The following is a 13,399-nucleotide window of genomic DNA, read 5'->3' as shown; positions in this document are numbered from 1 at the left end:
TGCTGAACCTTTAATTTGCTTTTATGATCTTGTCTATCTCATTAAACTTAAATCACTCAAATGTTCCGCAGTGAATCCTAATCTCAAGTTGCAGGGTCTTGGCCCCAAGCCTCCTGCTCCATTTTTCCCAGTGTTTCTTAGAAAGTTAACACTCGGTGGACTTGGACTTCCTTGGGAAGAAATGAATCTTATTGCTTGTTTGCCGAATCTTGAGGTGCTTAAACTACGATGCTACGCCTTTCGAGGGCCGGAATGGGAAACTTTTGAGGGGGGATTCTTGAAACTTAGAGTTCTTCTAATTGAAGACACTGACTTGGAATACTGGAGAGTTGGTTGTTTTGATTTCCCATGTCTTCAGCGCTTACTCATTCACCACTGCTACAAATTGAAAGAGATCCCTCGAAGCATTGGAGAACATGTATGCCTTGAAATGATAGAGATAGTTGATGGCACCCCTTCTCTTGTGGCTTCAGCAAAGCAAATACAACACGCCTGGGGATTTGCTGGTCTGGAAGTTTGTGTGAAGAGCTCTCTGGAGGAGAATGGCAAAGGCAAGTAGTCAGAGTAGGTTCAAAGGCAAGTCAAAATCGGACTTGCAAACTTTATTCATCTTCTACTTTGTAACAGAAATTTTGTTGAGAGTCGACATTCAGTTTGCGTGTGTGCTATATGTGCTGCAATTGAATTGTGTAAGTGCATTTTGCAAACAAATTGGAAACTCTAGTCAAGATTCAATTGGCGAAAATTTTAATTTACATTATTTTTTATTTTGGTCCCATTGATATCAGACTCAACAGATTTAATCTTACAAGTCTAAAAAAATTATAATTTTATCCCATTATCCATTTTTGTTAAATTGTTAGCGAAAAGGAGTACATACAGTGCTCCATTAGAAAAAAATTATTATTGGCTAAAGACCATGGTAAATGACCATTAGATAAATCGATACAAAAAACTAACTTTTCCACCGTGAAAAAATTATATACTACGACTAAAAGTCATGGTCAAAATATTTGGCATGATTTTAGCCATAACAAATATTTTAATCACGCTTACATCGTTTTGCAGCCTTAGTTAATAGTTATTTACTTCAACTATTTTTTATTAGTCCAAACCACCTCGTTTAAAAGGTCATTAGGCAAAACAACATAGTAGCAAAATGGCATCACCACACGGGCAATAGACCGAAAGTACCACATTTTGCCATTGGACAAATGACACTGTAGCAAAATGGCATTTACAAAAGGGGCTAAATAGCAAAAAACGATCATATTTGAGATGGGTTAAACTCAAAATATCGTTAATCCATTTATACGTGGAAAAGAAAAAGGTACTAATGGTAAAGCCAGTGAAAATTATAGTAGAGGCTATCGCCACCAGACTCAAACAATCAAAACGATAACGCTTCAAATCAACGAACCTAAAAAACCTAGTCATTTCATTCATAGGCGAAAAAAATATTAAAGTTAAAATATTAGAGAAATTGCTGCTGTTAGAAACCTACCTCAGCTTTATAGTTAATAGCAAGGTCAAAGTTGTTGCATGGATTAAATGATAAAATAAATTATTTGAAAACTGAGAAATATTAAATGTAGCCAACATATATACAAAGTTTTCATTACATTTAAATAATTAAAAATACCAAAAAGTTAGTAATTCTTCAAATTGAATCATTTTAGTCAAACAACATTCTAAATACATAGATAGATAGATTATATCAAATGTCAAATTTGCCATGCCATATATTTAACTATTTAGTTGCAATTATGAGTATGGATCTATATTTAATTTTTCCACATGATGGCCAACTTTTCTAGATGCCCTCGCCCATTTCATCGCCAATTTTATACACCAAGTTGTTGATTTATTATTTCATACCATCGTCATTTCATGATATTAAATAATAAATATATATATATATATATATATATATGCATCCGCAGACTAAATTTCAAAGTAGAATTATATTTTATACACTAAGCCGCACATTAATTATTCTGTAATCTCATCACTTTTAATTAATTAAATATGTATCCGGAGACTAAATTTTATATTTTCATAGCAAGAGTTCACACAATGGTATCCTAAAAGTTAAATTTTTGTCACCTAACTATCAAAATTTTGGCATTTTTATCCCATTCATATTATAAATAAATTGATACTCATTTTACATATATATCATGTAAGTTAACAAGCACTAAGTGGACAGCACATGATGAGGATCAGACGTGGTCATGCTTTAATATAATTTCTCCCCGTTTGGTGGGGTGTGTGAGCAATCAAAGATGGCTTTTGCTGCTTTGATTTCTCTTAGGTACACAATGAAGAAGTTTGTCCAATCAGATTTTGAACAAGCTTACGAGGAGGGGTTGATGTCCATACTTGAACTGCTTAATACTGCTGGACAAGCATACAGAAGCTATGACAGCCAGATCTTGAAAGATGTGGGACGGCAGATGAGAGAGGTGATATGCAGATTAGAAGCTTTGTTTGAAGAATCTGTAATCGACTTCTGGGAAGACAAGGATGAGAAGGAAGAGATCAATTCCTATGCCCAAAATCTCAAGGAAATCAAAGAGGAACTCAGCACCCACCCTTTCTGGCCTCAACAACTCCAAGATCTGCCTATCGCACAAACTATTGGTAATTTCAATTTTATCAAACAAAATATTTATGTAAATATATATATCTACAGCGTTTATGTTTGTCACACCCTGTATCTAATATATTATGTATTATTTTTAGCAAATTAATTTATTATTACCCATGAGATTTATTCTTTTTTACATATTTTTTGTTTAAAATGTATTCGCAAAAACTTATTTGAGTTAATTGGAATAAAGCAGAAATTGTACTAAACTTGATTATTTAATTTAAGATTAATTTATTTTTCTAATTAAACTATTTTATTTTCCCTAGTCAGTTAACTAGAAAAAAAGTTTATCTGCTGTCTGTTATATTTTTTTTATAATTAACAGTTTGACTCATCAAAATTAATGATAATTTTACTAGAAATTGTTAATTAACTTCTTTCAAATCAATAAAAAGACTATAATTACTTTTTTGAAATGATACTAATGTGACTGGTTGTTCAATTAGACAATGAGACAAATATTATTGAATTTTATTAATAATATTTGTTCAATTAAAATGGTCATATTATTTAAAAAAGAGATGATATCAAACTAAAGCGATGCATATTGTTTGTTTCCAAGCCATCATGAGCTTATGATTGTATTAGCAAAAATAATATCTTATTAGCGTTTAAATTTATGAGAGCATATACATTACATAACAAAGACATTGTTGTCATGTAATAGCGAGAGGCATAAGAAGAGGACTTTGTAGCATGGATTGTTTCGGAGTTATTCACCGCAATGTAGTTATGCGATGGAGAAAGGGACAATCTCGCACAACGACTACAAACTTGTTGATACCTGGTGAGTATCATTTAAAATTATATAAGTATTTGTAAAATTAAAGGAATATTTTATGAACATTGTGCATGTCTATATAAGTACATCATGTGATATTTTGATATTCGTTATAAACTTTCATTAGGAGCAAAAAGTCTTATCTATCTTGATATTGCTCAATTCGTTATAATTGAATATGCATATGATCTTTAAATTATCTACTTATCTATTTCCTATATGATTAATGTTTGACTGGGTTTATGGATTTGATCATACGATTCTTACTAAGCGGTCAATAGGCCCGAGGCATGTTGGGGTAACATTGGGCTGCCAGTTGAGGTTTCATCATTCCTTTTCCACTTAGATGTCCTTTCACAAGCAAGTTAGAGGTTGTCTGTATGTAATTGACGCCCCTATGTACCTAGGCATGGCCAATTCTATGCAATCATGGGGTCGCTCGCTCCCTACATAAAGGATAAGATAGTAAACGGTTTTTTGGGAGACACATATAATTTGATTTTTGCCCGATATGGTCTTCACAGACTTGATTATCATTGTTTCCAACAATATGAGGTTTAACATATTTTGATCAACTTTTCTATATTGACTATTTTCTTCCACGTGCACCTACACATGGTCTCACTAAACTTTTTCTTACATATTTTGCATTTCCTTCTTTAAATAGAAGTGACGTTGTGAACAAATCAGCCCAACTGACCTAAGAAAGAGATCAAGGTGATGGGAAAGAGGTTGAATTTTAAAAACATGTGATCAGTCTGACCATTTTACTATTGTTTTTGGTGAGTTTATGGTTGTTATAATTTAAATTAGATCACAACCCGGAAATAGCTCTACAAGGGGAGGCCTACTTTTGGGGCATGACAAGATGGTATCATAGCTCAAGTTACTTGTTGAGCTATATTAGGCAAAGATTTTCGGACCTACGGTATAAGTTTGCTGATTAGAGTTGAGGTTCAAGAGTCTAAGTTACTTTGGAAACTTTTGGATTGTTCAGTGCTAAAATTGTTATTAATCATTGTTGGGCGGCTGACCAGTACATGATTTATTACAATTGGAGTGTTGAACTAAGAAATTTATGTCGTTGATCTTGTTGTGATAGTCTTTGTGATAATATTATAAGTTTGTGTTGGATATTAGACGTCAATCGTTTAAGAAATATTTGGAGACATACTATGTCTGATAGGTGGAAAGGAACTTATGCAACAAGTATAGTATTGATTATTTCATAAGGTTTAGACATTAGTAATCATTAGCAGCAATGTTTGATTTTATAATTGGTTTCTTGAGATTAGCTGGTTTCCAATTAAGAGATGATTTGAACTTTTGAGATATTTATTGGAGGAGTGAGATGACATTGTTGGTGTTCAATCAATTATTATTTTGGTGAATAGTATATTCCATATATTTAATGTGATATACAGAAAATATATAATTGACCTTGTTGTACTAGACTATTGTCCATATTCTAAAGATAGAAACTACCTCTAATGATGATGGGATATAATGTAATAGTAGTTTTTGTCTAATCTTGTTCCGTCCATATGTGCTCCACTAGTGAAGCCAAGACAGCTCAATTAGTTGCATTCACAAGATGTCTTCTTCTCCACTCCTTAGCTGCCTATTGAATGTGTTGCTGCCATTATCTATAATGCCATTTCCACTTGATCAATCTTTGAATATGTCTAACAACTCAAGTAGCATATGTGCACTCAAAGCAGAGATGAGAACAGGATTCCTCTTCCTGATCATCACTAAATATGCATTGTGTTCCAAAATGTTGTAACTAAGGAGTGTCTAGTGTAGTCAATATTTCTTATATAACTAGCCAAAGAATGAATACAATCCTTGGATTGTAAGAGGGCAAGGAGAACGGTGTTTCAGGTGACTGGTGGGAACACTAATGAAATAGTTGTAGTGTCAAAGTAGTAGTATACTGCCCAATCGGTGACTGTCTTCACTTTCTTATATGGTTGTGACCCTTAATACTTAGTAAATTATGAGTGATTTTCAATCCTTTTTCTGTATAACATCAAGCTAAGCCCATTCTCCACAGGAAAGTACTATAGAGACTTTGGAGTTTGTATTCAACCAGTATGTAGTGGTCCTCTAGGAAAAACACTGCAACATCTCGAGTGGATGTCAAGTCTATTTATTTTTAATCATGATAAATAGTTAAATATTGTGTCTCTTCTAGTGTTAGAAATTAATACTTGACCATAATGGTTTAAGATTTCTCTTTACCAACTTAGTATTAAATGTGCAAGTTCTTAGGAAAAATAATTCAAAATAATGAAAATTTTTACCCAAATTAGGTTTGGTCTACCCAAATCAATTAAAGAGCAAATGTATCGATCATTTTTCCTAAATTGTGTACCAATTACGCGATGATAACTGTATTACATTTACCATATAATTAATTCAAATCCAACCAAACCCGATCTGAATTAAAATTTCTAAAAATGGCTTATGTTACTTTGATTTCTCTTTAAGCTTACAATTCAACGTCTTCACATTCTTCTCAAATTTCTTTCTTCTCTCTCCTCCAGGATTCATACAAGTTGCTTACAAGGAGGTTAAGTCCTTACACGAACTTTTTAGTTTGGAAGAAGGAGACAACATAAGGGTGCCAGCTGCTCTGGAAAGGGAAATCAGAGAGGCAGCCTGGAGACTGGAAGATGTCCTCGAATCACTCCAAGTTTCAAATCAATATTTTCTCCCACAATCTCAACACCTCCATGGAGCTGAGAGGAGCTACTTGGAGGAAGAGATTAATTTATTCACTCAAAAGATCGAGGAGCAATTAAACAACACATCCGCACAGCCTGAAGAAGATGAAAGTGCAGTTGTCTCGTCAGGAATTGTTCAGTTTTCTGAAAAGAAGGCAAAGATGGTTGGATTAGATGATGAATTAAGAAACGTGAAGAAAGCGATCATCCACCACAAGGGACCATCCGAAGATTCCAAGCGGAAAATAGTCTCCATCGTTGGGATGGCAGGCATAGGTAAGACTGCTCTCGCTAGAAAAGTTTACGATGATATATTCATTTCAACTGCTTTCGACTTTAAATATTGGCTCACAGTAGGCCCAGAATTTTCAACGAAAGAAATCACGCAAGGTGTTCTCAATGCTATGGGTCTTATGTTTGATAAGATACGTACAGGAGGAGACAAGGAATTAGCCAAGTTTGCATACACAAGTTTGGAACGTAAGAGATACCTAATTGTTGTGGATGACATATGGAATACACAGGTCTGGGATGAGTTGGAAATGTACTTTCCAAACAACAACAATGGAAGTTCAGTCTTGATGACAACTAGGCTACATGAAGTTGCTAAATATGCTAGCAGTGATGCAATTATTGAAAAAAACTTCCTAACTGAAGAAGAAAGTTGGCTTCTTCTTCGTAGAAAAGTGTTTGGCGAGGAGCACTTATGCCCTCATCAACTTGAGGATGCAGGAAAGAAGATTGCTAAGAAGTGCGAAGGACTTCCTCTCGCTATCAATGCTCTAGCCAAGCATCTGTCAAAAGCAGAGAGGAAGCCCGAGTACTGGGATAGAGTAGCAGAGAAAGAAAGTTCAGCTATCATTGGTGCAGATGAGGATGCGACGAAGGCACTATACTTGAGCTACAAGCACTTACCTCATCATTTAAAAGCGTGCTTTCTCTATATGGGAGTTTTTCCACTTGATTTTGAGATCCATACCTCCAAGATCATCAATTTATGGTGTGCAGAAGGATTTCTTGAACGAAATTCTCATAAAAGCTTAGAAAACATTGCCAGGGAATGTTTGAGGAGCCTTATATTTAAAAGTGTTGTTCTTTTGCGTGAGCCCAGCTCCAGTGGCACAATTAAGACTTGCAAGGTCCATTCTGTCTTTTGGCATCTATGTACGCGAGAAGCTGAGAAGGACAAGTTTTTCCATATCATGAATAGTAATGCCAATAAAATTATTGGAAGCCAGCGCCGGCTTTGCATCCATAACAACACCTTGTTTGGCATCAAAGATGTACGCAACTCAATGGCGTCCGTTTCAAATGCACGTTCCCTTCTCTGTACTGGTCCGCACCATGAGTATCCAGTGCCAAAATGTATGGGCTTTAGTTTGTTGAGGGTACTGGATGCACTTACAGTCCGTTTCTATGAGTTTCCGATTGAAGTAGTAAAACTAATTAAATTAAGGTACCTTGCCTTCACTTATAATGGAAAGCTTCCTGCCTCTATATCCAATCTCCGGTATCTTCAATACTTGATTGTTCGACAATGTCTACGCATCTTATCATCTGAGGCTCGTCAGTCATATCTACCCATGGAAATTTGGGATATGAAGGAATTGAGGCATCTCCAAGTCATGGGAAGGGACCTACCAGATCCCACTTCCAACGATGCTTTCTTGCTGAATCTCTCAACACTTTTAGGTGTTAGTGCTCACAGTTGTACCTATAAGGTTTTTGAAAGAATACCGAATCTAATCAAATTAGGAGTTCAAATGGAATTAGCACCAGACGTTGATGAACCCTTGTGTTGCTTTGAGCTTCTTGCCTCCCTCCATAAACTTGAATCACTCAAGTGGTCGGTAGTGAATCCTAATTTGCAGCTTCTTGTCCCAGCAGCCTCTGTTCCTATATTTCCACCTGGCCTTAAGAAGTTAACTTTGAGTGGACTTGGATTTCCATGGGAATACATGAGTACTATTGCTAGATTGGAGAATCTTGAAGTGCTCAAACTGCAATGCTATGCCTTTCAAGGCCAAGTGTGGAACACAAAGCTGTCTATCTTCTCTAAGCTTAGGTTCCTACTAATTGAAGACACTGATCTGGAGGATTGGTATGTCAAGAGTTGGTTTCCATCCCTTGAGCGGCTAATCCTTCGTCACTGCTACAAATTGAAAGAGATCTCTAAGGAAATTGGAGATATTGTATGTCTTGAAATGATTGAGCTGGATGACTGCAACCCTTCTCTGGTGGCTTCTACAAAGCATTGGGCAGATAAAATTCCCGCCCGGAGAAAGCTTCAGGTTTGTGTTAAGTCTTCGGAGAATGATAAGAAGCGCAAGTCATGAGTCGCACCTTGGCTCCAAAGGCAATTCGTGGAATTAAGTTTCAGTTAGGCATCGAAAAAATTATATTTGCGATATTATTTCTCTGTATGTGTATAATTTTTTTGTTATGATGTTTTATGCTCGAAGTGGGAAATACACCGAATACGGAAAATTATATTTTATATCCCATATGTTAGGATTTTTTTTTGTTTAATTTATTATGATTTTCTTATATTGTGTTTTATAACTTGAAGTTTTTTTAATTTTAATATTTACGTGTATTTTTGTTTAATAATTGATGGACTATTATGGGAACACATGCTTTCTCCGTTAATCATGTTATGCGTACAACTTGTGGACCATGAGAGGTCACAAACCACTAAAACTCTTGCATTGTTCTTGTTTTTAATATATTATATATAAATTATGACAAGGTTATAATTAATTCTTGATGTGCCTATAATAAATAGAGAATATAATATTTTTAATTTTATAAATTAGACCCGTTTCACTTTTGGTCCCATTTATTAAAGAATTAGTACTTTTAGTCCCATAACTTATAAAAATTAATATTTTTGGTCCTCATCCACTTTTTTGTTTGTAATTTAACGGTGTAGCATACGTGCATTATTGTTAAGTATGTTTTGTTTGAGAGAAAATTTGTCTGTTTTTCAATTTGAGACCATTTTGGAGAAAAAATTAAATAACCACATTTGATGAGGGAACAAAAATCTTGAAAAAAAATTAGGGTAAAAAGTATAGTGATTTCTCTCTTCTTTTACAAAAATTGAATCGTATCATTCCCATATTTTTATAAATTAAAACCAAGTAGAAGCAAAACAAAAAGATTGTGATGTAGTGTACAGCTGGGAAATCTATGGTACCCGATTTTTTGATGTAGTGTATGTTGTCGATCAATTCTTGTACAAGGATTGTGATTAATCTCAATTGTTGGTGGTTGCCCGGCTAGTGAAGATCAAGGTCGAGCACAATATGCTCCAAAGATGCTATGATGAGGTGTCCCAATAGGTTGGTGACCTATTACCCCATGTCACACCCTTTCCCCAATTACTACACCAATGATAAAAAGCACATGACCCGACATACCAATTATCAGACGAAAGAAGACACAATGTGTCACCTTTCTGATGCCGAGGGGTGGAGGTATTTCGTCTGAGTGCACTCTAATTTTACAATGAAGTCCTATAATGTTAGATTGGATATGTGCACCTATAGGTTTGCATCGCAAGAATAATACAATCTCACATACTCATGTTGATCGATTATCCTAACATCATACTATCTCTCACTCAAAATATGTATGAAGTCCGAATACGTGTTCCTGATACTAATGGCCCCTAACCCATAAAAAAAAGCAACAAAAGAAAAATTAATTTGTTCATTCCTTGCCCTTGTAATCTTCACCTTGCTTGTCGATTGAGGATTTTTTTTTTTTTTTTTTTGGAATAGATATGTAAATATAAATTAAACAAAAGACATAATAATTTACACATAAACAACATATATCATGAAGTCATTGAATATAATAATTGATGATAAATAATTATTATGCATTGAAAAATAAAAAATTGTCCATACGTACTTACCGATTCATACAAAATAGGTAATCAATGGCATAATGTCTACCTAGCAAAGCATGCATGAAAGAAAATAGTTTGTAATATATAAGACATGAAACCTAGTTAATATAATAAAAAGTGTATTAATCAAAACTTATTAAATTTAATTTGGAAAATAATTAAGGTAAATTGTATAACACCCCTATATTTTCAATAAATAGTAATTACGGTATGCGCTTAAATAATTTGGAAAACAATTAGGGTAGAAAAATTATATACTTTTTAGTGTTTTTTATATTTAAAATAATATATTTAATAAATAAATATAATTTATTATAATATATTTGGCTCAATAAATAATTTAAATTAGTCAAACATATTTAAACAAATTAATTATGTAAAGAAATCAATTTAAAATATATTTAAATGTGAAAGAAATGAATAAAATGGATATTATAGACTTAAAGTAATTTTAGAAAAAGCCAAAAAATGAAGTCCACTCGCACAACGGACGAGTGTCAGACACTCTCCGAAAGTTTTAATGAAAATGGAATTTTTTTATTGCATTTTATCAAACATATAAAGCTTTTTACCTATAAAATTAACACAGAAAATTTATTTCTATTTCACCCAAATACAGGAGTGCTATGCAATTTATCCTATTCAAAATCCACCTCAAAATGGAAATCTTGAGTTGGATTCAACCCATAGAATTAGAATCCAACCCAAATTGCCACCCTTTCACCCTTGATTTAGATACAATCTCGTCCCACCCTCTCAATCTATTTTAAAAATCGGGTTCGGAAATAAAACTCGAAACTTGTGTGGATTTTATTACAAATAAACACGGAATAGGAAGTTATTTAAATTTTTGCGTTATGATGGCCAGCTGGTGAAGATGCTTTTTGCCATTTCGACGCACCATTTAATATATATGATGGCCAGCTGGTGAAGATGCTTTTTGCCATTTCGACGCACCATTTAATATATATGCGCCCAAGTTGTCCATTTATTATGTCATACTAATAGAACGTAAACTATTATCATTTCATAAAGTTGACTTCTCATTCACCAATAATTGATTAGACATTGTAGTGCTGTAAGATTTCTTCCAATTTGTTGGTGTTTGTGTGATTGTCTGAGAAGAGAACATCAATAAGACATGGCTTATGCTGCTGTGGTTTCTCTTAAGCTTACAATTCAGCGCCTTCTCAATTCTTGTCATCAAATTCCTACTCTTCCACCCTATCCAGAAATCTTACGACTTGCATACGATGAGGTTGAGTCCTTGGAGAAAATCTTTTGTTCGAAAGAGAGCAACGGCAAGAGGACAGAGGCTTTGGAAAGGCAAATCAGAGAGGCAGCATTCAGACTGGAAGACGTACTTGAATCAGCCCATGTTTCAGATCAACATTTTCTGTCACAATCTCAAACCCCTGATGGAGTTGATATCAGCTACTTGGCCATGAAAGTGAAGGAAGAGATTGATTTCTTCACCGAAACAGTGAAGAAGATCGGGGAGCAATTAAGCAACCCGTCGGCGTCGCTGCTTGCTGAAGAAGACGACGAACTTGTTTCGTCTACAACAGCAGGTCATTCTCAAGGAAAGAAGTCAAACATCTTTCCATCGGATCATGATGAGTTGATTCGACTCAAACAGCTGCTAATTTACCCTAGATACGATAAATTCGAAGTTGTGCCAATAGTTGGAATGGCGGGTATTGGCAAAACAGCTCTTGCTAAAGAAATTTTGGAAGATTCCGCTATCCGGAGCCATTTCAACCTTCTTGCTTTTGTCTCAGTAGGCCCAAAATCTGAATTTAGAGAAATCATGCTGGATTTGCTAGCTAAAATTGGTGATGAGATTCATATAACACATGAACAATCTGATCAATGGCAATTAGGCGCCGCTGTTTACCAAAAATTGTTTGGTACGAGCATATAACACATGAACAATCTGATCAATGGCAATTAGGCGCCGCTGTTTACCAAAAATTGTTTGGTACGAGTGATTCGGGTCGAATTATTCGATCTCCTGAGACGATCTCACCGCTGATCGACTAACTCTTCCGAAAGCACGAGGTCTCCCACCTGCAGCTGGCGGGGTCGAATTCTGCGATTGTGGCTCTTCATCATTAGGCCCTTGTGATGTAAGATTCTAGCATATGCGGACTCCCTTTTTTCTTCGATGACGGTTAGGTCGAAGCTTCGTTCGGCTCGGTTCGCCTCGGGCTCATACTGCATAACTCTTTGCGATTCCTCCCCTATTTCGGCAGGAATGATGGCCTCGGTTCCATACACCAGGCAGAAAGGGGTCTCACCCGTGGCGGTTCGCGGTGTCGTGCGATAGGCCCACAGGACCCCGGGCAGTTCGTCCACCCATGATCCCTTGCTCTCAAGGCGCGTCTTCAAATGTTGCAGGATTGTCCGATTGGTCACCTCGGTCTGCCCGTTCGCCTGAGGGTTCGCGACTGCCGTGAAGTGTTGTGCGATCTTGAGCTCCTTGCACCATTCCGTGATCTTCCTGCCTTGGAATTGCGTACCGTTATCGGATATCAGTATTCGGGGTATACCAAATCTGCATATGATGTTCCTCCAGATGAAGTTGATAACTTCCTTCTCGGATATTTTGGCTACCGCCTCCGCTTCGACCCACTTGGAGAAATATTTGACCGCTACGATGATGAACTTCTTCTGAGCTTGCGCGGGTGGGAAGGGGCCCACGATATCAATTCCCCACTGGTCGAATGGGCACGCTATCTTGATTGGTTCCATTGGGGTCGCGGGCTGATGTATTAAGGAAGCATACTTCTGACAGCTTTCGCATTTTCTCACCAAGTTCTTTGAGTCTTCGACTAGAGTGGGCCAGAAATATCCCTGTCGCATCACTTTCTGAGCCAGCGATCTCGCCCCGGAATGATTGCCACAGCTTCCTTCATGTATTTCCCGCATCACGTACATGGCCCTCTCTTCGTCCAAGCATTTCAAGAGAGGATCGTCCACCGTCCTCTTGTACAGCTGGCCCCCCAACAGTGTGAATCGAGCAGCCCGAAACTTGAGTCTTTTGGCTGCCACCGAGTCGCTAGGCAAGGTACCCTCCTCGAGGTAGCTTACGATTTCGTTCATCCAAGACCCTGTCGTCGAAACGACCTGGACTTCTGATCTTCCTACGAGGGCTGACTGCTCGCGTATTAGGGCTGTGATTTTGCGATCCCGAATTCCATCCATTGCCGCACCAAATTTTGACAGGGCATCCGCTTTGTCGTTTTCTGTTCGGGGAACTTGTGAAAGCGAACATCCACTAAACTTTCTCATCAATCGCTGCGCGATCTCTTTGTACT

The 13,399-nt window shown here is 36.3% G+C and overlaps 2 protein-coding genes across 3 annotated transcripts in view; both read left to right on the top strand.

Annotated features, from left to right (window-relative positions):
• LOC105180198 (putative late blight resistance protein homolog R1B-13) overlaps nucleotides 1-661 on the top strand; it is a 2,146-nt gene extending 1,485 nt beyond the window's left edge. Inside the window, exon 2 of the mRNA XM_011103861.2 lies at nucleotides 95-661. Within this exon, the coding sequence (XP_011102163.2) occupies nucleotides 95-559 (465 nt within the window). The 3' untranslated portion in view covers nucleotides 560-661. The remainder of the gene's footprint in view (nucleotides 1-94) is intronic.
• Nucleotides 662-2,172: 1,511 nt separating this feature from the next.
• On the top strand, nucleotides 2,173-8,765 carry LOC105180197 (putative late blight resistance protein homolog R1A-10). 2 transcript variants are annotated; one of them, XM_020691602.1, is made up of 4 exons: nucleotides 2,173-2,643; nucleotides 3,321-3,440; nucleotides 5,984-6,439; nucleotides 6,599-8,765. In XM_020691602.1, the coding sequence occupies exons 1-4, from the start codon at nucleotides 2,286-2,288 to the stop codon at nucleotides 8,497-8,499; spliced, it is 2,835 nt and encodes a 944-aa protein (XP_020547261.1). In that variant the 5' UTR covers nucleotides 2,173-2,285; the 3' UTR covers nucleotides 8,500-8,765. The 2 variants fall into 2 exon arrangements, with proteins under 2 accessions (XP_020547261.1, XP_011102162.1); XM_011103860.2 differs by having other exon boundaries at nucleotides 5,984-8,764.
• The last annotated feature ends 4,634 nt before the right edge of the window (nucleotides 8,766-13,399 follow it).

The sequence above is a fragment of the Sesamum indicum genome, unplaced genomic scaffold (assembly GCF_000512975.1).
Source record: "Sesamum indicum cultivar Zhongzhi No. 13 unplaced genomic scaffold, S_indicum_v1.0 scaffold00395, whole genome shotgun sequence".
NCBI lineage: Eukaryota > Viridiplantae > Streptophyta > Magnoliopsida > Lamiales > Pedaliaceae > Sesamum > Sesamum indicum.
The sequence above is the reverse complement of the archived record's forward strand: the minus strand, read 5'-3'. Positions and strand labels throughout refer to the sequence as shown.

Bases quoted from the DNA above. Each gene is read 5' to 3' on its own strand.
- LOC105180197 (XM_011103860.2), top strand. From the start codon at position 2,286: ATGGCTTTTGCTGCTTTGATTTCTCTTAGGTACACAATGAAGAAGTTT. The intron at 2,644-3,320 runs GTAATTTCAATT...GTCATGTAATAG, and splicing joins GCCTATCGCACAAACTATTG to CGAGAGGCATAAGAAGAGGA. The intron at 3,441-5,983 runs GTGAGTATCATT...TCTCTCCTCCAG, and splicing joins TACAAACTTGTTGATACCTG to GATTCATACAAGTTGCTTAC.